Consider the following 25,564-nt stretch of genomic DNA (forward strand, 5'->3'; position numbering starts at 1 on the left):
CAGATTTGCTGGGTTATTTCTCCTGGGTTGGCCTGGTAAATCAATGCCTCTCCCTGGCCTGTGACAAACTGTGGCTAACAATTACTTATGTAGGCTTTATTTGACTCTCTCTCACTGGTCTTAAACTCATTGCCTCTTCACTTCCTCTCTTCTTCCTTCACTCCTTCTCTTCTTTCCTTCTGCTTTCCTCTCTGTCATCTTTTCTTGTTTATAAGAAAAGGGATATTTGTCATTTGTTCGCCTCATTCTGTACTGGAGTTCCAAGGAGCAGTGTATAGCTAGTTTCTATGTCTGAGAATCTGTCCCCAAGTGTTTCACCACAGAATGGTCATAGGGACCAACATGGAGCCACAGTTATAGCTATAATATGGATCCTGTTCTTGCTGAACATGCCAGTATTCATGATGTGTACAAAGAACCCAAATTTCTTAACTTCTCTGGGTGCTATTCTCATCTATAAAATGGAGAAATTATTCCTTGCAGTGCTTACTGGATTGCTTTGATCATCAACTATTAAGTGCCTATAAAAGTATGTCTCTAGCTAGTTAAGACAAGGTACCTCCCTATTTGTCAGATTTCCCTTGCAAAGACAAAAATGTGAACTTTCAACTTTTTTTTTCTCTCTAATCAAGAAGTACTAGGTGAATATTACAACTTGTCTGACTGCTGTTATGTTTAAGTTATTCAATTTACATTACAGGTCTATCGATAGACTATGTGGAAAACAAGCTGTATTGGATCAGTTCAGGAAATGGAACCATAAATAGATGCAACCTGGATGGTGGTAATTTAGAAGTAATAGAGTCAATGAAGGAAGAATTAACAAAAGCTACAGCCTTAACCATTATGGGTAAGTGTGGTGCTTCTGTGGCCAGGCTGCAACTTGTTGATCGTCAGTTGATTAATTATTACCACGTGAAAGCTTAGGAAACTTACTGCTCCACTAACACCAAAAGTACATTCAAGTTGGACATATCTATGAGGTTTATTTTACTTCTTTTCTTCTTTAACTTTAGAAAACAGAGTCATAAGATTATCTAGATGAGGTGCTCAGTGCTGTTAGCAATACTAACTTTACTGTTATTGATTCTTGGCTTCCTGTGGATTGGATTGTTTTATAGTTCTTTCTGTATTCTATATCATCTCTCCAAAGCAAAGGGTCTTGTGTTTTTGCCAGTAAAGTAAAATCTGGTGTTTTTCTGTTTTAAAAGCATACCCTGATCCACAGATAACTCAATAAACAAAGTACCAGGGTCCACTTGACCAGTGATTAAAATCACTCTCCATACCCTGTAATTGTGTTTCATATAAGTAGAGATTCAGTTCCTTTTATTTTTGTTCATTGTTCTACAGAGAAAAGTCTCAGGACTAGGAACAAGCTAAGAGGACTGTATGGCTTTTCATAGAACCACTAATCAGCCTCTACTCTATTGATATTTTAGGAATAAAAAGTTTAAGGTATTTTATTTTATTTCATTTTGCATGAGGTGTTCTAGGTTTGGGGGGGATGTGTTTATATGTGTGTGAGTACATGAAAACTTGTGTTTGTTAGAGGCCAGAGGTTGATATCATGTCTTCTCAGCACTCTCCATCTTACTTTTTGAGACAATGTTGCATGTTGCACATTTTCTTACCACTGAGTTCTTTTCTCAGAACCACAAAAAGAAAAAAGAAGCAAATAAACATGGAATTAGTTAAAGCAAAGATATTTATTGAAAAGTTAGTGAGAAAGCCCAAAGCATCAGTGAAAGTGTTATGAGATTTGTGGCTGATATCCCCAGATGAAATTAAAATGGGGAAATGAAAATTACATTTCTTGAGTTTGAACTCAGAAAATCAGACATGCTTAGCAGTAAAGATTTTTCAGCAACTGCATTGGAGAAGTGACTTCAGAGGGTATAAGTATGTTATGTCATTAAGTAGATAACTTTCTTACCTTCAATTTAACATGTCTTCAGGTGAATCAGCTGAATGCGGGCACAGTGATTGATATATCTGTTGGGTTAACTCTTAAAAAAAGGGCACCAAGTCAGGCATGGCGGTGCACACTTTTAATCCCAGAATATGAGAGACAAAAGTAGGAGGATGATTGTGAGTTCATGACCACCCTGAGACTACATAGTGGATTCTCAGTTAGCCTGAGCTAGTGCAATACCATATGTCAAAAAAAAAAAAAAAAAAAAACGGAAAAGGAAAGGGAACCAAAGACATAATCTTATATTTTGAACAGCTTAGAGTGTTATAACTCTACCCATTAGAAGTGTCCAAATCACTAACACCTTCACTTCCCTTTAGTATGGTATTTTAAATCAAAAGGAAGGACAAAGTTGAACATGGGGGAGAAATGTATCTTCAATGGAATCTAAACTGACTAATGCCTGTCTAGCTACCAAACAGAAATTACATTGAATTTAGAGCTCACGAATTCAGCCAGACTAGCAAGCTAGCAAGGCCTAGGGACTCTCCTGCTGCTATCTCTACAGAGCTGGGATAACAGTCACATGTGCCTGCTTTTATTCTTTTTACTGAGGGTGCAGAGGATCAGAGATCATATTTAGGTGGCAAACACTTTATCCATTGAGGCAGCTCACTAACCCCCTTAAATGACATTGTAATTTAAAATATAGCTTCAATATTTACTCAATACCATAAATAAATGTTGTTAGTGAGAATGGGCATATCACTGTATTTTGAAGAGTGGGACTGGGGTAACAGGCTGTGAGGCTGAAATATTCCATGTAGAATTTGAATAGTTGCATTTTGCCTTAAGAAATCCAAAAATGATATCCTACTTAAAATTCCAAGTATCATGTTATAAACAGTATGAATTTACTTTACGAAATGTTATGCTATTTACAAAAAGCCAATCTGAATATGATTTTAAAGGTTATCTATATAGATAGTAAGTAGGGTATTTTAATATTGTAAATTCTATAACGTGTAATCTTATATTCTATAATCTTTCAGTTCACATCCCATTTCCCAAATCAACATAAGAGTTTTGTTTTAATGATGAATGTTCATAAGTTTCTACATTTGCAAGTAAGCTGTTATTAATGGGAAAATATTTGAAAATTTATTTTGTCTGCAACAAGTATGTTTTGTTACTTTTGATTTCCACTCATGAAAAATAAGTAAATGAAAATGAGGTTTCTATGCATGGAATGCTCAAGTAGGATAATTGTGAGCTCTATGCCATCCTGGGCTATCTAGCAAGTATGAGGCCAGCCTGGACTACCTACTGAGATGTTCTTTCACCTGCAAAACGTGAAGAAAAATGGCAAAGGTTTAAATTTAGAAAAAAGTATTTAACAAAAAATATGTAACTCTCTTGTGAAGAGGAGAAAAGATTATTTTAATCAATTTTTATTTATCATAATGATTCTATATTAATTTTTATAGATGGAAATACAGATATTCCATATATATATAAATATATCAGAAAGTAATGTAGATCTTAAGAGATAGGTGGATGTAATTCACACAAAAATTATTCCCATCAAAATTAAAATTGTACACCACTTAATATGATACATAAAGCATTTTCCAATCTTACTCAAACATTTTCAGATATGTAATAATATCACAAATATCAATTGTTTTAATACCTTTCTTTTTCTGAAGCATTTTTCATAAAGTCATATTCTATTGCTAATATTTTCATTGAAAGATTTTTCTAGACTCTTGAATTGCAGTTTTGTGAAAATAGATTTTCTACAGGTGGGAAATTTATGCTTCTAAAGAATACCCTTTACAAATCAGTCTCACATTTTTTTTTGCTGACTTTGGAAATTTTTTTTAGTATTTATAAACACTATACATCATACATACATACATTTTATTTGTGTGTGTGTGCTTGTGCACATGTACTAAAGTCTTTTGTGGTTGCCAAGGTATAATATATGTGACTGGAGACTTGATCATGGTTCAGCAAGCATTTTAAATAAAGTGCCTTTAACCACTGGGCCAGATCTTCAGCTCCCATATTCACCAATTTGTACATTCTTGATAGAGAATGCCTGGCATATAAAACTTCCTTTGGCTCAACATTTCAGCAACTCAGCCTCTCATGGCTGAGTATGTAGATTCTGGACTTGTGTTGCGTTTGAGCAACACTTCAGAGGGAGCATGTCTTAGAGAGAACTTACCTCATGATGTAGAGACACAGCAATATGAAGGGAAAAGGACAAACCTTAGTTGTCAAGGACACATTCAAATGACCCACCTTCTATAAGTAGGAGGGTGTATAGCTATCTCCTAATCTGTTCAGATTTTGTTTCATCAATGACTTAATCTCTTCATTAGGTAAGAACACTATAGGTTGGGTTATTTTACAGTAGATACAACTATTTCATAGGGATAATTTTTCAGAAGTCCAGGGACAGAGATAAGGTCTAGGGTCTCATTTAACCTAGGTTGAGTTTAAAGTCATGTGTAGTCCAGGATGATTTTTGTGTTATCTCCATATAATAAGAACTAGATTAAGTAACAGAGTTAATAAAACCTTTTTATACTATTACCACACAATGAAAATCATGGGAACATTATATAGTATTTCACAGTTGCTGTTTTCTAAACAGGAGCCAAGCCAGTCTACTTGCTACTTAGTATTTATATTTCTATTTGCGGTAATAGTATAAAAAGGTTTTATTAACTCTATTACTTAATCTAGATTTTCTTTGCTTGGTCTAATGAAAATATATTATTTTATCATTAGAAAATACAGTAATCCTCTCTATCATAGAAAGAAAGGCAAGTGGAGGGTTGCTGGGTTTTAGGATATGAGTCTTCTAGGGCTTGTTATAATGCTTTTAGTGACAGCTAAAACTGGTATATTTTTTTAACAGATGATGTAACATCATCCACCAGATAACATGCTTATACTTCACAAATGTACTTATTCATTGCCCTCATCTTCCAAAGGGAGAAAAAGCAAGGCAAATGGAAAATAAACTGACACATGTTGATTGTATGCTATGTAATGGATATTATGTTGGATATTGAATGTGCATACATATTCATTTAGTGTTCAGATTATGGTCACATTTACAAAAATGGGCATTACTAGGGAGTTCTCAAGAAGGCTGAATTAACTGTGGGCATATTTTCCTAAAATGAGAATTGACCCTGAGTAACTACCAACTAGGATCAAAATAAGTTCACTACAATAGATTATTTTTTCCAATAAGCTTATTATTACACTTTTCTTATTGTGGCATGTATTGTAATTGGCAATCAGGAATGATTAATTCACTGGGGCATGGTAGTGATATTTGGGAAGATGTGTAGGTGGAATGCCTGTGATAACTACTTGTTCTTATAATCTGCATCAGAAGCTAACCTGCCCACTAGGCACATTTGTTCCAGTTGGTGTTACCATGCAAATTGTGAAAATATGGAAATATTAGTGATTGCCTTATTAATAACTGAGGACCTTCCACTGGGGAGGTAAAATTCAAGGTTTGGATTCTTCCCAGCAAATCTCAAAAGAAAATTGTCTAAGTTGCCTCATAATTTGTTACATAGAAGAGCAAATGTAAGACATGGAATGTTTCTTAGTTCAGTTGTATTGCCCATAGCAGAATGTACAATTAGATTAAAAGTTACCAAAATTAAAAAAAAAAAAGAACTAGGATTACCAGTGTACACCACTTTGTCTGTTTCCTGTATGAAAATTTTAAAAGGTTATGTGGCAGAGATGATATCTGTAGATTACTCAAGGTTATATACTTAGTGCTAAGTTAAGATATGAGGAAATACTGAAGAAAAAATGAAATATCATGTAAGCTAACTAGAACTGCTTTAGTTATTTTACAGTTTTGTTTTTTTTTTAATTATTTGTTTGAAAGAGAAAGAAGAAATGGGGGAATGGGCATCAGGGCCTCTGGCCACTGCAAATGAACTCCAGATGCATGTGCCACTTTGTGAATCTGTTTTACAAGGGTTCTAGGGAATAGAACTTGTGTCCTTTGGCTTTGTAGGCAAATGCCTTAATTGCTAAGCCATCTCTCCAGCATTCATTTTATAGTTTTATGCTACTAAAATATCTGTTAAAAAAATTTTTTTTGAAGGCCAGGGGTGGTGGCACTTGCCTTTAATCCCAGAACACAGAAGGCAGTGGGAGAATGATGATTATGAGACTGAGGCCACCCTAAAACTACAAAATGAATTCATGTAAGCCTGGGCTAGATGAGATCCTACCTTGAACAGTCCCAAAACAAATTCAATTTCTCTAGTTGAGTCTTGCTAGCTTGCTGGTTAAGTACGTTTTCAGGTTGTCATTACTGAGGTACAGGAATAACTGTGCTTCATCAGTTTTCCAGTGACTCAGGAGCTCTCTTCTTCAGATGTGATTTACACAATGTAAACAATGATGATAAGACTCTTATCACATTTGAATTTGAGCATCAAATTATTTCCCATTTCTAAAGGAGATCTTGCCAGTTGTTGATTCTCAATTGTCAGAAGTAGCAAAAATACTAGGTTTTGTTCTCAGATACAGTAGCTAGGAGCTACAGATATTAGATACTTCTATTTCATTTTTTAAAATATTTTAAATATTTACTTATAGAGAAAATAGTGCACTCCAGAGCTTGTAGCCACTGCAAATAAACTCCAGGCACATGTGCCACCTTGTGTATCTGGCTTATGTGGGTGCTGGGGAATCAAACCTTTGTCCTTAAACTTTGCAGGCAAGAACATTAACTGCTAAGTCATCTCTTCTGCCAATCATTTTGATATTTTCTTAATTATTTGGAATCTTTAAAGGCATTTTTATTTCATAAATACACTTGAAATTGATAAAATAATGATACTCAAATATATTCCAACAGGATATTCCAATAGCTCAAGTTGCTGGGCATAGTGGCACACATCTTTAATCCCAGCACTTGGGAAAAAGAGGCAGGAAGATTGCTGTGAGTTCAAGGCTATCCTGAGACTACATAGTGAATTCCAGGTCAGCTTGGACTTGAGTGAGACCCTACCTTGAAAAAACAAACCAAACCAAACCAAACCAGACCAAGCCAAAACAAAACAAAACAAAAATGTTTCTTTTCTTTCAACTGTTCTTAACTTTTGATACAGTTCTGTTTATTATGCCCGAGGAACACAGTGAAGGGAATTCAATCAAACCTCTGTTCAAATTTATAAGTGTCTGTGATGAGAAGTGGAAGCAGTACAAAACCATTGGCTATAATTATGGTTTATGGATTGTTTCTAGATTTTATTTAAAATTTTATATAGAATACTATCCACATTCTAAATTTGAGAGCAATATGTTATATTTTATTTATGCTGATGAAAATGTAACAAAAATAAATTTATGAAATAATAATATATTTATGTCATGTGTATAATGCTGGCAGAATCGGGTTTTTGCTATTTGGAAAAAATTAATGAGTAAGTAATAAAATAACACCATGCTAATTTATGTACATTTTGTACTGTTAGGCTTGGGCACAGAAGTCCTAGTGGAAATTGATCATAGATTTAAACCAGAATGGTGGGTATTAAGTAAGGAAGAAAATAAAGGAAATCATTGGCATGTGTAGATTTTATGAATAGCAAATTATTTAATCAAAAATTATCTTGATTGAGCCGGGCGTGGTGTCACACGCCTTTAATCCCAGCACTCGGGAGGCAGAGGTAGGAGGATCGCTGAGAGTTCGAGGCCACCCTGAGACTACATAGTGAATTCCAGGTCAGCCTGAGCCAGAGTGAGACCCTACCTCGAAAAACCAAAAAAAAAAAAAAAAAAAAAAAAAAAAAAAAAATCTTGATTTAGCCCATTGTAATGTACTATGTTGTAATGTTGTCAAATTTTGCCAAGTATTTGAATTGAAAATAATACAAATATTGTAAAATTAAGTGTAGCCCCACACTCATACCTTGTAATCTAATTATTTGTTATTGTTTGCTAAGCTATTGCATTCAAAATGTATCAGACTTTCTTCACATTGACCAATATACCAGGCAGAACCAACATAAAGGAGGAAAGGCTTACGTTGGCTCACACTTTCACAAGGTACAGTTTTTCATGTTGGGAAGACATTGCAGAGGAGCTCAGGTCACATCATGATGGGTTAGGAAGCAAACGAAGAAATGCCAGCACACTTGGGCTATCTCTTCTTACCCCTTTTGTTCAATCCGGCCTCCCAGCCTATGGGATGGGGTCACATACATTGAAAACGGGTATTCTTCCCCCATTTAATTCTCTACAGACACTTTTACACATACGCAGAGGAGTACTGAATCTCCTAAATGATTCTAAACCCAGGCAGTTTTACAATAAAAAAGAATCATCATATAACATCACTATCAGTTAAATACTACTCTGCATTTAATCAAGTCATTATTAAATGACACCTATGGAAATTTTACTTACCTAGATATGTGCACATGAGGAATGCACATGTTTAATAACGTAGGATTTTAATATTAGTATGTGGGACAGTATGTGCACATGTGCAAGTGCATGCATGTGAAGATCAGCAGATAACATGGGTGTTACTCCTCTCCTCCTAGTGTACTTGAGACAGGATCTATCTTGCTGTTATTTGCCATGGGTAAGACCAGAATAGCTGGCCTGCAAGCATTGAGATTTTCTTAACCTTTCTCCCATTTCTCTGTGCACATCAGCATTATAGGCACGTGAACAACTTTGTGTCCATATTGAGATGGGCACTAAATCCCAAACCACAGGTACCAAGCTTCTGCAGCAAATGCCTTCAATCACTCATCTCTTCCCTGTGACTGGCAAGCTGCATGCATTTATCTATTTATGTAAGTTCCTGTTGCTATGGAAAAAAAATGTATTATGGACTATATGCCTTATAAAAACAGGCCTTTTTTTGTTAATCCTCACAGCTCTATAAGTTAAAAGTGTGATCAAGATGCTAGCCAAGTTCTGGGAAAGGTCTTTGAGTTTCCACTCTAGGGTCATTGGATTTCCACAACATGTAAAGTCGGGGTTGGAGGAGAAAGAGGAAGAAAGAGAAGGAAAGTGAGATAGAAAGAGAGAAACAAAACAGAATAAAGCAAAGAGATATAGAGTCACTGTGTGTGGGGGGGGTGTACATGTGGTATATTCATGTATATGTGTATATTCATGCTGCTTTTGTGCATGAATACAGAGGCTAGAGGACAATATCAGTTGTCCTTCTCTATCATTCTTTTACCTTATGTACTTGAGTCACTCAGTGAGTCTGGAACTTGACATATTTTGGTTAGAATGACTGACCAGTGAGCTCCACCATTCCTACTGGCTATGCCTCCTTCAACACTGCAGTTGTAGAAGTACATAGTCACTTCCCACTTTTTATATGGGTACTAAGAATCAAACTCAGATCCTCATGCTGATAATGGCATGTAGTGTTACCTACTGCTCCATTTCCTCAGGCCTTAGAGTCCTTTTAAAGTGGACATTATGCTCATCTATTACAGTTATCTACTTGTTGCTGGGACCAGAATCAGCTTATGGGAAGAAATGTTTATTTTAGATTTACAGGATCCAGGGGAAGATTCATCATGGAAGACGCTGGCTTATTTCCAGAAATCCACAGCAGAAAGACACCACCAACAGACAGCAAACATGAACAGCCAGAACTCAAACTGACTCTAGTTACAAGTTAATGCTATACTTGCCACCTGTCTCTAGTGGCACACCCACGTGTAGGGCTTTACCTGATACAGATTTAAATTGCAAGCTTAAACAAAGGCACCATCTTGAGAGATGGCTTAGCAGTCAAGGAACTTGCCTGTGAAGCCTAAGGATCCAAGTTCAGTTCTCCAGCACCCACATAAGCCAGATGCGCAAGGTGGCACATGCATCTGGAATTCACTGCAGTGATTGGAGACCCTGGTATGCCCATTCTCTCTCTCTATGTTCCTCTCTCTTCCTTTCTCCTATTTCTTTCTCTCAAAAATTAATAAACAAAAACAAAATTAGAAAAGGTACCTTAGGCTATGGAGAACATATGCTTACATTCAAACCAACACACCATCCATGAAGGCGACCTCTCTAGGATCTAATACCACTCTGATACCCTACTATGGTAGTTTGAGTCAGGTGTCTCCATAAACTTATGTATTGTGAATGCTTGAATCTCCAATGATGGCAACTTGGGTATAAGATCCTTACTGGAGGTGTGTTTTGGGGATGGGGAATTATGGGTTTTACACATAGCTTCCCTTTGCCAGTATTCGGCTCACTCTCATGCTGTGGTATTCTACCTACTGTGGCAGAGGTGATGGCTAGCCTCTGTTCATGTCATTGCTTTCCCTATCAACACTGAGTTTCCACTCCAGTATGTAAGTCAAAATATACAACATTTTTTTTTTTTTTTTACCATTAGCTGCTTTTGTTAAGATGCTTTGTTCACACCACACAAAGGTAATTGAAACAGATAATTAGTACTTAGAGTGGGGTTTTTGATACTAGAAATCTCATAGTGTGCCTTTGGCCTTTTGCAACTGATTTGTGTGAGGAATGTGGAATGATTTGGAACCTTGACCTAATAGAATTCTTTCAGTGCTCCAAGCAAAGCTTAGTAGAGCATCCTGATCAGAGTTAAGAAACCCAAATGCAGTAAGAACTGTGGAAAGTGAGGTTTGGCTTCTGAAGCAAAGTAATATCTTTGTAGGGACTGGTCTAGAAGCATTTTACGTGAGAGGCTTTCTGAATTCTGCTGGCCCATATCCTGAGAACTTGTGTGGCACTGCATTGCATAGAAATGAGATGGTGTGAGTAGATAGACATGGGACGGAAAGAAATGAAGCTTTGGGTTAAAAGAGAACAGCTTGGTTCATCTACAATTTTTTGAGAGATTACAACAATTGAGATTGAGTCCATTATTCTGCATTGGGACAGCAGAAGAATGCTGACTCTTTTGAAAGTAGGGTCCTGAATGCTGAAGTAGTGCACTGTTCTTCAAAGTCAGTTCCCATTCTACTGTGTTCTGAATGCAAAGGCTCCAGGTGATGGTAACTTGGGAATTAGAGCCTCTTGTAAAAGGTATGTTTTGGGGGTGAGATAAGGAGTATACAGCCAGTTTCCCCTTGCCACCAATGTTTGGCACATTCTCCTGCTTCTGCTGTCCACCTGACGTTGGTCAGGAGGTGATATCAAGATTCTGTTCAGGCTATGTTTTCCCCTGCCATCATGGTTTCCCCTCCAGTTTGAAAGACAAAGTAGACCTTTCCCTTCCCACAGTTGTTTTTTGTCATGTGCTTTGTACCAGAACCCTGCCACCCCAGTACTATCATGTTGGGAGTTAGTATTCCAAAGAATGAACTTGTATTAGGACATTGGTTCATGATCTATATTCCTTTTTTTTGTTTTGTTTTGTTTTGTTTTGTTTTGTTTTGTTTTGATTTGTTTTTGGAGGTAGGGTCTCACTCTAGCCCAGGCTGACCTGGAATTCACTCTGTAGTCTCAGGTTGGCCTTGAACTCACAGCAATCCTCCTACCTCTGCCTCCCAAGTGCTGGGATTAAAGGTGTGCACCACCACGCCCACTATCTGGATTCTTATCTATCAATTATTAATATAGTATTTTCTACCTGTTGACCTATGTATGTGTCTCTCTAGTAACGACTAATAACCATTAGTTGTGATCATTATGTGATCAAATCACAGACATAGATTTAAATAAACTTAAATAGAGATTGTTAAATTTACCATCTCTATCAATTAAGCATGTGTACTTATGTATTTACCAGCTAGCTATTGCATCTGGCATAATCGCTAAATTTTTGGACTTAATTCCATAAAAGTATGAAGCTTTGCAGAATTAACTATATAATTTTAAACTTGTAGGTTTTTATCAGTAACAAATTGATGCAAGTTAAAATAAGTAGTTGTAAATAAATCATTGTGTAAAGCAATACAAATGAAATAGTAAAACAAAGTTAATTTGTATACTTGTGTTTCTCAAATTCATATTAATCTATCTAATAATTTAATAATTTTTTAACTTTGTTTTTTATTTGAGAATTTTGCAGGTATTTAGCATAAAAAAATGTGTCTTACTGGTCTTTTTATATACTTGCTTTCTATATATGCTTAAGTATCTGTCCTGAGCATCTAACCAGCCTTAGAAACACTTATACTTAGCTAATCATCTGTATGCAAAATAAATAATCTTTGAATCATAGGAGAAACTACAAAAATATTAATACATGAGTGAATAAATAAGACCTTATTTAATTGCTAGAAATACTTTCATCTGAATTCTAAATTTTTCAGTTATCAGTCACAACTTATATGATCTGTTTTAAGTAGCAATTGACCAGAAATGGAATTATTAAATCAACATTAGAGAGTTAATTTTGGCTATTACTAGGCTCAGCAAATTACAGGGAAAGGTATATTTTCAGAAATAGTTCTGTAAAGAGGAAAAAATGGCTTCTGTTGATTTAATTGTACATACAAGATTTCTTTGTTAAATCATTCTTAACAAAATAAACTAGTCATTTGTCTTAGGGAGCCCATGAGGGGTATGAACCTTTAAGGACATTTGTTCACACTTCGTGAGTGCTCACCTCACACATTTGCAGCCATCCCAAGCTGCTGAGAGTCACAGCACAAGGATAACGTGCTCATGGGACAACCAAGGATGCTGGAATGGCACCATCAAGACAACATCTCAGCATCAATGATAAGTGCATTTGGTTAAATTAAACTTTTGCTGGTACAGTTGTGATTGATGAGTTCAAATGCTCGCACTAGACTATGACCAAGCCTTTACAGCTCTTTGGCCTCTGTACTAAAACGCTTGGACTCAGAGTTAATGGCCAAAACTTTATCTTCACCTAAATGAACACTAGCTCTCATTGATTTGGCAATGATACACTTTTAAATTTTAAGACTTCTTGGAAACAAACTACATCCAATGCTCACTCTGTACATGGCTATGGGTTTCATCAGACATATAATGCACTTTATAAACAATAGAGAAGTTAAAGGATGCATATAATAAAGTACCTAGTAAAACTGGAAGCATAAACCATCAGAAGCCTTCTCTGCATTTTTGTTCCTAAAATAAATTATTACAGTGAGTTGTCATGACATCTGTGGAACATTATAAATGACGGAAAGTGACAGGATGTGGGTTCAAGGCATAGAATCTTGTAAAGATCCCTAGATGAGCTCCTGCAGATTCACACTGAAATTCAGGTTGAATGGTCTCTATGCATCTTCTTCTCATGGAGGTGGGTATTCTGTTAACTTGGATATTCCTGACTTCAGTTTTCTAACTTTAGCAGGCATCTTCTCTACAAAGCAAGGGAATCCCACTTTACCTGCTGTGAAGCAATGTATCATCATCATCTTCTTGATCATCATCATCATTATTTTAGCAAAACTTATTCAATTTCTTTGTAACTTTGGGTGTGAAATGAGATAAACCATTTTTAAAATAATCCTGAATTTTATGAAAGCCCTCATGCCATTCTTTCCAGACTTTCTTTCTATTGCTAAGCCTTCCTTCTCTTTCTCTGCCCTGGACTCCCCATTGCATTTTCTTCTGCTTCCTTCATTTTCTTTTTTGTTCTGATGGTGATTTTCTTCTCTTCATGATATAGTTACAAGTTATTAAAGTTATTAAAAGACTACTGTGTTTGGAGGCAACTAGTCAGTGGGCCAATATTGTCACATTCAAAAAGGGGATGAGTTTCCACATGCAGCGGGAATGGAGGGAACATCGAAACATTAAAACTAAGCATGAAAGTTATGGCACAGAAATGCAGGAGAGGCTGCAGAATTGAGTCAGTGGAGAAAACTTGTCATGCAAGCCTGATTCCCAGAATTCTGATCCCCCAAACCTACATAACAACCAGATTCTGTGGCAGGAGTCTGTAAGGTCACATGAGTATGCTGATGGGAGCCTCCTCTCCTGGACCAGCTAGCCTCACTCAATCCTCAAGTGCTCTACCAACAAGCTATGCATGAGGAGTACTAGAATATTGTTTGGTGTGTTAACAATGATCATGTGCACACATGTCCTCTCATTCAGTAACCTGGGACCTTACCATATGTGTCACTCATGACACAGTGAGTTCAGTAGAAAATCAAAGAACAATGAAATAAATAAAAAATGAGCAGCTAGGCTCAAATAATATTTTAAAAGAGGTAAAAGCTTATTTAAAATAGCCACAGCTATAAACATTATCAAATTTAAATGTTTATGAAAATAAGTATTAAAAATAAAATATCTTAAAGTTCAAGGATTAGAATTGAAAATAAATAGCAATATATACATATACACATGTGTGTATATATGTGCTGTGTGTGAAAAATATAGCCAGTGATTTCTGGTATGCAAAAAAATCGATTCAATATAATGAACTGTATCTATTCTCAAAAGAATTAAACATTTTTTGTGTATTTGTCAATACTTGTACATGATCTTGTGAGTGCGACTGCATATGCTCTTATGAGTGTATTCATGTGAAAACTTTAGGACAACTGTGGTAGTTTGAATAGATGGCCCCAATATAGTCAGTTTTTTATTACTTTGTAGTTTGGATCTACAGTCACCTGGCTGGAGGAGGTATCACTGTGTGCACCTTAAGGGTTGTAGTGGCTTTAAAATTCCAATCTAAACACATGCAAAGTATGTACTTCCACCTGGAGTTTCTGAAATGTGCTATGTATTATGGTTTTTCAGCTTGGGGCTTCTCTCTTTCTGCTTGGACTTGTGAAATCAGGACTAGCTTCTTCTGCCACTATGGAACTTGCCCTGGATCTGGAAGCTTCAATAAACATCCATTCCTCCATAACACTTCCTGGATGGAAGTTCATCTCAGTGAACCTAAAGCTGTTTGCTACAACCACCACAGGTGTCATTCCTCAGGAACCTTCCACCTTTCTTTGAAACATAGTCTTTATTGCTTTACTGGACTGGAACTTGCCTAGTTACCTAGAGAGCAAGCCATAGGGATCTGTCAATCCCCACCTCCCCAGCACAGGGATTGCAGTAGTACACCACCACTCTCAGCATCTTCAAGTGGGATCTGGGGATCAAACTCATGTCCTCATTCTTGTCAGGCCAGCACTTTACTGACAGAACTGTCTTCCTAACCCAAGAACTAAACATTTCTACGTTCCAAAACAAAGCAAACACTTTGATGTTTGAAGTTATTTAGACTCTTAAAGGTAGTATCACTGCTAAACCCAATAGTGTTGTTCTTTTTAATAATGATAATTTATAGTCTAAATTAATAAGACATTATAGTGTTTAATTTACAAATATTAACTTGTGTAACTCTCACAGAAATCCACTGAGAAAGGTGTCATTAATGCTGCTCATTCGAGAGGTCCCAGCTGAGACTTAGCCAGCCAAAATGAAATGATCAGGGTTCCATATTTAAACACTATAGCAGGTTTTGTATTTTATGGTGTTAAGACATTATAGCCTTTATTTCTTTGAGGAATTTGTTCTTAAGGTACAGTTAATCCAAGCTATACGTGTATTGAGGTATGTGCAAAGGATTTACTCTGTAGTGGTGCTTGTGAAACAAACAGACAACAACAATAATGCAAACAGTTTGGCCACAAAAGCAATCAAAAACAAAAGCAATGAAGAACACTTAGATATCCACTAGGAAATAAAGAATAGCCAAACACATCATAGTGATACAGGATTTTGGGATCCAGGAGGGGTCCCCAAATGTATGAAATCCCAGTTTTGGGTTCTCTCCTACCTTTAACAAAGAATTGAAAAAGATAGACTCGAGAAGGATAAATTATGAATACGTTTATCAAGGGTAAAATCACAAATTGTGGGGTTTATTTAAGGGAGAGAGCACAGATTGTAGGGTTTAGGAAAGAAAGCTAGAATAGAGTCATAAAGATATGGGAAGTGAGAATCTAGGAGCTTCTGTAGGGAAACTGCACATAGTAGATTCAGAAACCAGAGGGAAATCATCCATGTAATCAAAGGGAGAAGTTACCCCAAACTATAAAACAGAGACAAGAAAAAAAGCCATTGAAACCATGAAACAGTTTTATGCTATTCCCCCTCACCCTGCAGGACTGACATGTATCCTCATGGCCATAGAAAAGGAGGTAGGCTGGCTGAGCAGAGAAGCAGAGCACAGATGAACAGAGTGAGATGCAGTTGTAGAGTTTGGGATGGCAAGAAGACAGGAAGATAGGCAAGGGGAAGACACAATGAGTTGGTGAATTTAGGGAGTGAGCATATAAGTTTTTGCAAGTTAATTGAGCTCCTAGGAAGAACTCTTTCTGGTTTGTGATTTACTGCTGTGTCCTCACAGAGAGGAAAAGAAAGCGAGATGTCCTGTGCTTGTACTAATCCTCATGATCCATCTCAACCCACTCACCTCCCAGAAACTCTGGGGATCAAGACTTTAACATATAAATGGGGCAGGGGAGGAACTGACAAAATTTAATCCAAAGGTGAGTCTCTGTATTATTGTCAAATTTTGCTTTTTTTAATGTATCTATTTACCTATTTATTTTGTGTGTGTGTGTGTGTGTGTGAGTGGCCACTCCAGGATCTCTTGCCGCTGCAAATGAATGACAAATACTTGCACCACTTTTTCCTGTCAGGCTTTAAGTGGATGACTAAGAGATTGAACCTAGGCAGGCAGGCTTTTCAAACAAGCACCTTTAATTGGCAAGCTGTTTCCCCAGCCCTCGAAATAGGGTTTTAATTTCAAATAGCTAGGTTGTGGTAGTTTCAATGGATGTGCCCAGTAGATTTTTGGGAGTTTTATTAAAGCTTTTAATTTAGATCTGCAGCAGTCTGGCTGGAAGAGGAGTCACTGTGGCAGATCCTGGGGTCCTGCCTGAGGTGGATTTGAATTGCAGCCTAAGATATGCAGTGCTGATTTCTGCCTAAGTTCATGAAGTGTGCTTGCTTGTGGTGTTGGTGGTGGCTTTTCTCTCTCTGCCTAGAGCCCAGCTGCTTCTGCCATTATGGAACTTCCCCTGCATCTATAAGATTCAATAAATTCCTTCCTCTATAACTGTGCCTGCTTTGGAAGTTCATCCCAGCAGTGTGGAGATTTCTACTACTTAGCTTTTAAAAAACTTATGCAAATTGCCTCAATATTTAACATATATATGTATATATATATGTATATATATATTTAACATATATATTTGCATATATATATGCATATATATATAAAATCTGTGTGTACTTTGCCACTGTGCTACACTATTTATATTAACAAATATCATTTGAAAGCATCTGCACACTGCTCACATCAGTGTTAGTAGACACAACAGCCTTGAAAATGGAAGTAATGTGATTGTAGTATTACAGAAAATGTGTGGTACCCTGAGGTCAAAGTTATGTCTTAGACATAAATGTATCTAAGCCAAGTTTGTCCCCGCCACCACAGAGATTGTCAATGGCAGGTGGTTTTGTTTCCAGGGGACATTTTGGAAGATATTCAGATATTTGAGTAGAGTTTTTTACTCTCCATAGGAGACAGAGAACAGGATTCTGATCAACACCCTTGCAGTCACAGAAGCTACTTACAATAAGTGCTTCTTAGCCCCAAATTTCAATAGTTCCAAAGTAGAGAAATCTATTCCAAAGAGACTCCTGTAGACTTAGAGCAATCAATTCCATGAAGCTATCTAATGTGATTTTAGGGCCACCACAAATAAAGGTAAAAAATATAAATACTTCATAAGACTGGGGACATGAATCATTGCTTAAAGGCACATGCTTACAAAGTCAGCCAGCCAGGGTTTGCTCCACAGTACCCATATAAGACCCAGATGCACAGCATGGTGCAGTGTCTGGAATTTATCTGCAATAGCAGGAGGCCCTGACATGCCCATTCTCTCTCTCCCTTCCTCCCTCCCTCTCTCTCTTTCTCTCTCTCTCTTTCTCAAATAAATAAATAAAATATTTTAAAATAAACACTTTACAAATAATTAAAAACTGATGGTATGAAATTTGCTTAGAAAAGTAAGGGAGGGAAGGCAATGCACTTAATTTTCATTTATTTCCTTTTTAAATACATTCTAATTAAAAAAGAAAAAAACAGCAGGACTTTTACCTTATACTTATATACTGTCTTTATGTGGCTATTTTTAGTTGTTCCAATTTTAACTCATTATTGAGTCAATAATCTATGAAGTGATTATAATAAAGTAGGCTTTAGGAGCTAGGAACACAGTCCTGCATAAAACACTTAAGTCCCTGTTTTTCAGGAGCAGACACTCCCTGTGGATAAAGGCAAGGACACACAAGTAGACAAGTGAAATTGTAGTTGTCAGATAGCGAATAATACTATTAGAGAAAGTTAAACTTGGGTATAAAACCTGAGAAGTGTTGGTTTAGCATCATGAATCAGAAAGAAATATAATTTTAGTACAATTTTATGTCAGGCAATTCTCATTGAAGAGTACCAAATAAAAAATCAGTAGGAACTAAGGGGTGCATCTTTCAGATATCTGGGAAAGAACACATGAAAGATCAGAGAAAATGCAAATTTGGAAGAAAATATGTGATAGTGGCTGTGTCTGCCATGTTCACTCTCATGTGTGGAAACCAGATGGCTTAAAAGTAGAAAATTAGGTGTGCTGGGAGATTGGAGGTATGACGGATGAGAGTAGAGTAAGAGTAAATGGACATCACTAATTCTTCATGTACATAAGTATAGAAATACTATGGTAAACCCCATTAACTTGTAAAGTTAATATATGTTAATAATTATAAGAAGATTTAATTTAATTTTTAAAATTTATTTATTTTTAAAAGAGAGTGTATAAGAGAGGCAGATAAGAGGGGGGGAGAGGGAGGGAGAGAATGGGCACACCACGGCATCTAGCCACTTAAATGAATCGGGATGCCTGCCCCAGTATGCACCTGGCTTATATGGGTACTGGGGAATTGAACCTGTTTCCTTAGGCTTCACAGACAAGTACCTTAGCCACTGAGCAGCCTCTTTAGCCCAAGATTCAATTAAATTTAAACAAAAAGAAATCTTCTTAACTGAATGTAGACTTAATTTAGGCATGCAATGCATTAACAATGTGCTAAAAGTAGTAACCTACAAGGTCTTTAAATGAATGTTTATTCCTATCATGTGCATGCAATTCTCAATGATTATAAAATTAGATCTACTACCTGTGTGTTCCCTTTTCCAATCTATCATACTCAGTGTTGTTATTAATGACTCTGCAATTCTATAAAAATGACAAGAAGTTTGTAATAAATATAAGTATTTTAAGTTTTCATAGTTAATGTATATGGAAATAAAAACCCTGAAATACAATATATAAAGAAAGTAATTATAATTATGTACAATAAATTTGACTTTAAATAACCAGTAGATTATTGTTTTGATTTTAAATATTTTAAAATTAATAACTTCAATGTTTTTTCATTAAAAGACATTTTAACATTTAAAATTTTCTAGATTTTTTAAATTAATTTACACATTTTTTTATAATGATTGATGTTTTGAAGGAAAATTATCTATAAATAGCAGTTTTCTTAAATCATGCATTTAGGATACATACTGAGTATAAAACATTTGTAGAGCATGGGATGTTATGATTGAGAATTTTATTTTATTTATGTCTTCAAACCAAATAAGAAAAATAATTCCAATTGCTAGTTGTTTTAGAGATTATAAGATGGTTAATTTTCTTAGATATTTGAATTACTCTTTGTTCCCAGCTGTGTTATCTAAGCATGCTCTAAGAAAATGCAAATTATAAAATGCTCAGCAATTAAAAATATCATTTAAGTAGATTCCAGTGACATCTTATTTACTGAAAAAATGTTTACAACCAATTTTCAGCAAAAGTTCTATTTGTCATTTGTAATGTACTTCTATCTGTAATATGATATATGCAATGCATTTTATTTTAGATGCATTACAATTATAGTAGGTCATAAGTGACTTTGTTTTTAAACCATCCTTTACATTACTTAGAAGTGTGCACTAAGCAATGTCACTTAGCTCAAGGAACTTCAAATACATCTCCCTGAATTTTCTAAGCCATCAGTCTTGTAATTGCCATAGCACCATTCATTAAAGTAACAGTAATAGATGAAGTAGACCCAGGCAATTTGCCCAGCACTAAGTACAGTACATAGTTGTCTCCTCTAGGTACTCAAACTAGCATTAATGAAAAGTAATAGCCCATCAAAATTTACATTAAAAGTCCTATGAGAAATCTCTAAAGGCACATATGTGATACTTTTCAAGCAATTTTTGTCACCTTAAAAAGCTGTGTTCCAACATGTTGCTCTTCTTCGGGCTAATTACTGAGCAGATTGGATAAACATAACCATTGCAGAGTGCCTCATACCACTATTTTTGTAATCAGATGATAATTAGTGGCCAGAGACTACTCTCATTAACATAAGGGGAATAATTAAATCGTTTCAGCTTATCATTGTTGAAAGCAATAACTTAGAATTCACTTTGTAAACTGCTGAATGTTAACTTCATCTGGAATCATTTTAGAGCAAGAGATTTTCATTCTTCAATGTATATACTATTCAAAAAGAATGTATGTGCAATGCATATGTTTGGTTTTTGTTTTTTGAAGCAGAGTCTCACTGTAGCTCAGGCTGACCTGGAACCACCTATGTAGTGTCAGGGTGGCCTCAGACTCACAGAGATCATCTGACCTCTGCCTCCTGAGTGTTGGTATTAAAGTTGTGCTACCACGCCTGGCTCAAGTGCATTTTTTTGTATTCAGAGGTTATTAATTAGTGCTTTGTGTCTCTACTGTAATTATAATCAAAGCAATGGAAAGTGACATAAATTTTTGATTCATAATATAGATTTTTGAGTAAGTGTATAAATTCTGTTGTCCTTGGAGGGACCTTACAAGGCAGGGGATGCCTGAAAGTATTATGATTTTCCTTTGCACCCTTATAATAAAGTTTAATATACTAATTATCCACAGTATGAGATTAAGAATATTTAAGAGTAGAACAGATAATACTATAAAGTTAGATAAATGCAGTCTCTCTCAAAATATCTTGTAGTACTGTTCTCAATCTTGATGATGTATGATGACACAAGTATTCATGATGAGATGAAGCAATGCAAACAATTCATCATTGAGCACAGAATGGATAGCCATTGTGCAATTTGAAGGCAACAGAAATACAAATACACTTCTTTTTTGGCCTTCAAAATGTCCTATGTGGGTCTCTACATCAGTACACAATGAATTTCCTTTCCTTTACTAAGTAGAGAACTTTCATTTACTCACTTTTTGGAAGTGCCAGTGACCTTTGTGATATTTCAGAAGGTAGCATCACCACCCACTGAGACCACTGTTAAGTAAAATAAGGGTCTGAGAAACTGTGACACATTCATCTCACAAATGGCTGATAAATGCCTAGCAGGCAAGCAGAGAAACTGGACAGAGACTCACTTTTGTCCTGAGACTGTGACTTAATAAGCTATCCAGAATAAGATACAATTTAAAACTCAGGACATGTTCATTGATAAAGTTTTTTTTATCAGTAAAAAATTTTGAACTACTGCTGATAAATAACGAGAATGCTACTCAACTAGAGCCAGGAATCAATCCTAAATAGCCTCTAATTTTCCTGAGGACCGTCCCCAAACCCTGGGGTGGTAAGCCCAACTTATCGGGGACTTACCCTGTGCACACCCCTGACTGTTGTAAATTCTGAACTCTTCGGTGGGGGAGTCGGGTTCCCCGTATGGGCCACCACTTGTCACGTCCGCCTCGACCAGCAAGGAAGACACAACCACCAGTTCTTCTTACAGCAGTTTATTCAGGCAGCTTCAAGCTTCATCTCCCCCGAGCCTCGGGCGGGGATTCCTTATAAGCGCACTCACTCGTGCACTCACTCCGCCCAATCACTCCAGGCCACGCAACCCCTCCAGATGAGCATCAGAAACCAATGAGCGGCAGAGAAGGCAAACTCCTACAAATATGGACTTGTTTGTCCCAAGCACTGAACTTCCGTCAGGCACCATCTTTAGGGCTTGGCCAGGGGTACTCTCCCCATAGGCCTTGGCCATGTGGGCCGAGGGGCTCCCCACATTGTCTCTTTCTGATTGACATTTCTTTTCTACTTAAAAAATATCTTATTCTTTAATTTATAGATGAGAGGGAGAGAGAAAGAGAGAGAGAGGATACATATGGGCATGCCAGGGCCTCTTGCCACTGCAAACAAACTCCAGATGCATATAACTTTTTTTAAAAGAAAACTTTTTTTGAAAATTATTTATTTATTTATTTGAGAGCGACAGACACAGAGAGAAAGACAGGGGGAGAGAGAGAGAATGGGCGCGCCAGGGCTTCCAGCCTCTGCAAACGAACTCCAGACACATGCGCCCCCTTGTGCATCTGGCTAACGTGGGACCTGGGGAACTGAGCCTCGAATCAGGGTCCTTAGGCTTCACAGGCAAGCGCTTAACCACTAAGCCATCTCTCCAGCCCGCATATCACTTTTTGTGCACTTAGCTTTATAACAAACTCAGACCAGCATGCCTTGCAAGCAAGTGCCTTTAATCACTGAGCCATCTCTCCAGCCCTATTCTTTCAAACTGAAACTAGCCAGTGAGACAAGATTATTTTCAGGATTATTTTATTCAACCTAAACTATGCTTTTCCAGATAACATTGATTACAGGATTTTCTGGGGATAGAGTAATCTAGATTTAGCTTTTAAAAAGTATTTTGTCACTCAGTATTGATATGTTTAATCTTACTTTCTTTTCTCCTTTTTCTAAACTTTATCAGCATAATATAAAATGGTTTTAAAAGACTATTTAATATTATGTAGCTTAAATAAATGTCTTTATATGTAGCTTATGCTAGGATAAAAGAAAAGGCCATAGTTACATGTAACTTTTTAAAACACTGCATTTTTCTCAATTTTTATTAACATTTTCCATGATTATAAAAAATATCCCATGGTAATACCTCCCCACACTTTCCCCTCTGAAATTCCATGCTCCATCATATCCCCTCCTCATCTCAATCAGTCTCTTTTATTTTGATGTCATGATCTTTTCCTCCTCTTATGATGGTCTTGTTTAGATAGTGTCAAGCATGGTGAGGTAATGGATATGCAGGCCATTTTGTGTCTGGAGGAGCACGTTGTAAGGAGTCCTACCCTTCCTTTGGCTCTTACATTCTTTCCACCACCTCTTCCATTAGACCCTGAGCCTTGTGGAAGGTGTGATCAAGATGTTACTCAGTACTCCAGTCACATCATTTCAGCACTATGATACCTTCTGAGCCATCCCAAAGTCACTGCCATCTGAAAAGAGAATATTTTCTACCCAAAGTGAGAATAGTGTTAATATAAGGGTATAAATATTAAGAGAAGTGCTTACTGGACAGTTTGATAAGCATAGTATACACACTTATCCAGACATCAGCAGATGTTACAATCCTAGGGCTCATGACTAACCCTGTTTTAAGTTTTCAGTATCAGGGATGTATCCCCTCCCCCATGGAGGGTGCCTCCATTCCAATTGGAAGGCAGTTGGTTTCTACCATGATAGACGTGCCACTATTGCACCCATTGGCACATTTGGCCTGGTTGGCCATTTATAAGGCTTGCAATGTCCACTGTTGAGTATCTTCACTGGTGGTATCTCTTTCTCCCATTGAACTACATGTAGATTGGCTTCTTTCAGCTTTCTGTCAGCTTGTATACATGAAGGAGGTTACCTCCTCAGTTCAAGCAGGATTTCTCAGTGGCCTTGCAGCCCAAGTATACAGAGTCTTCAGGAATAGGGTCTTACCATCTATTCCTGGTGGGAATCCAAGAGCCTTGGCAATGGCCGATAATGTTTTGGGGGCATCAGGGACCTCTTTGGCCAACAACTCACTGGAGATATACCATTCCTGGCAATGAAAAATTTCTAACAATGATCTATGGCTCCTGAGTGTTCCATTGTCTGAAACCAGAGGATTACATATGATTTATTTGCATCCTCTTAGATTTTCATTAACCCTCCATCCACCTTTGCTTTCTCAATCTCTTCCCCTGACTTCACTTTGGGCCTTTACACCCCTGTTAATCTATTCTTCTACTTACATATATACCATACCAACCTATTAAGTACCCTCCTCCCTTCCTTTCCCTTCCCTTTATATCTCCTTTTCAACTTACTGGTCTCTGCTACTGAGTTTTTTCCTTTTCACACAGAAGCCCAATCATCTATAGCTAGGATCCACATATGAAGGAGCACATGCACCTCTTGGCTTTCTGGGCCTTTCCAGATCCATCCATTTTCCTGCTATTTCATAATTTCATTTTCTTTCCTGCTGAGTATAACTCCATTGTATAAATGTGCCACAACTTCATTATCCACTCGTCAGTTGAGGGACATCTAGGATGGTTCAATTTCCCAACTATTATGAATTGAGCAGCAATAAACATGGTTGAGCATGTACTTCAAAGGAAATTGGATGAATCCTTAGGATATATGCCTAAGAGTGCTATAGCTGGGTCATATGGTAGATCAATTTTTAGCTGTCTTAGGAACCTCCACACTGATTTCCACAATTGCTAGACCTGAGTGCATCCCCACCAAGAGTGTAGAAGGGTTCTTCTTTTCCAACATCCTTGCCAGCATTTATGATCATTTGTTTTCATGATGGTAGCCAATCTGACAGGAGTGAGATGGAATCTCAATGTAGTTTTAATATGCATTTCCCTGATGACTAAGGATGTAGAACATTTTTTACATGCTTATATTCCATCCGTATTTCTTTTTTTGAGAGCTCTCTATTTAGCCCCACAGCCTATTTTTTAATTGGCTTGTTTGATTTCTTATTGTTTAACTTTTTGAGTTCTTCATATATCCTAGATATTAATCCTCTATCATATATATGGCTGGCAAAGATTTTTTTCCCATTCTGTAGGTTGCCTCTTTGCTTTATTCATAGTGTCCTTTTCAGTACAAAATCTTTGTAATTTCATGAGGTCCCAGTGGTTAATCTGTGGTTTTATTGGCTGAGCAATTGGGGTTATATTCAGAAAGTCATTTCAAAGACCAATATGTTGAAGGATTTCCCCTACTTTTTTCTCTAGCAATTTCAGAGTTGTAGGTCTGATGTTAAGGTCTTTAGTCTATTTGGATTTAATTCTTGTGCATGGAGAGAGAGAAGAATCTATTTTCATCCTTCTACAGATATATATCCAGTTTTCTCAGCACCATTTGCTGAGACTGCCTTTTCTCCAATGGGTTTTTTTTGGCATATTTATCGAATATCCAGTGGCTATAGCTACCTGGACTTATACCTGGGTCCTTTATTCTGTTCCATTGATCTACATGTCTGCTTTTGTGATGGTACCATGCTTTTTTTGTTACCATGGCTCTGTTGTATAGGTTAAAATCAGGTATGGTGATACCTCCCAACTTATTTATGTTGCTCAGCATTATTTTTGATATTAGAGGTTTTTTTGTGATTCCGAATGAATTTTTGGATTATTTTTCTATTTCCATGAAGAATGCCTTTGGAATTTTGATGGGGATTGCATTAAATGTGTATATTGCTTTTGGTAAGATTGCCATTTTCACAATATTGATTCTTCCAATCCAGGAAAAAGGGAT

At 36.7% G+C, this 25,564-nt stretch overlaps 1 protein-coding gene across 2 annotated transcripts in view; it reads left to right on the top strand.

Moving 5' to 3' along the window:
- The window catches only part of Lrp1b (LDL receptor related protein 1B), a 2,087,209-nt gene that overhangs the window by 1,423,165 nt on the left and 638,480 nt on the right, over positions 1–25,564 (top strand). For both annotated transcript variants that reach the window (XM_045147485.1, XM_045147484.1), the window contains one exon: positions 701–850. In XM_045147485.1, the coding sequence (XP_045003420.1) occupies positions 701–850 (150 nt within the window). The remainder of the gene's footprint in view (positions 1–700; positions 851–25,564) is intronic.

The sequence above is a fragment of the Jaculus jaculus genome, chromosome 4 (assembly GCF_020740685.1).
Source record: "Jaculus jaculus isolate mJacJac1 chromosome 4, mJacJac1.mat.Y.cur, whole genome shotgun sequence".
NCBI classification, from domain to species: Eukaryota; Metazoa; Chordata; class Mammalia; order Rodentia; family Dipodidae; genus Jaculus; species Jaculus jaculus.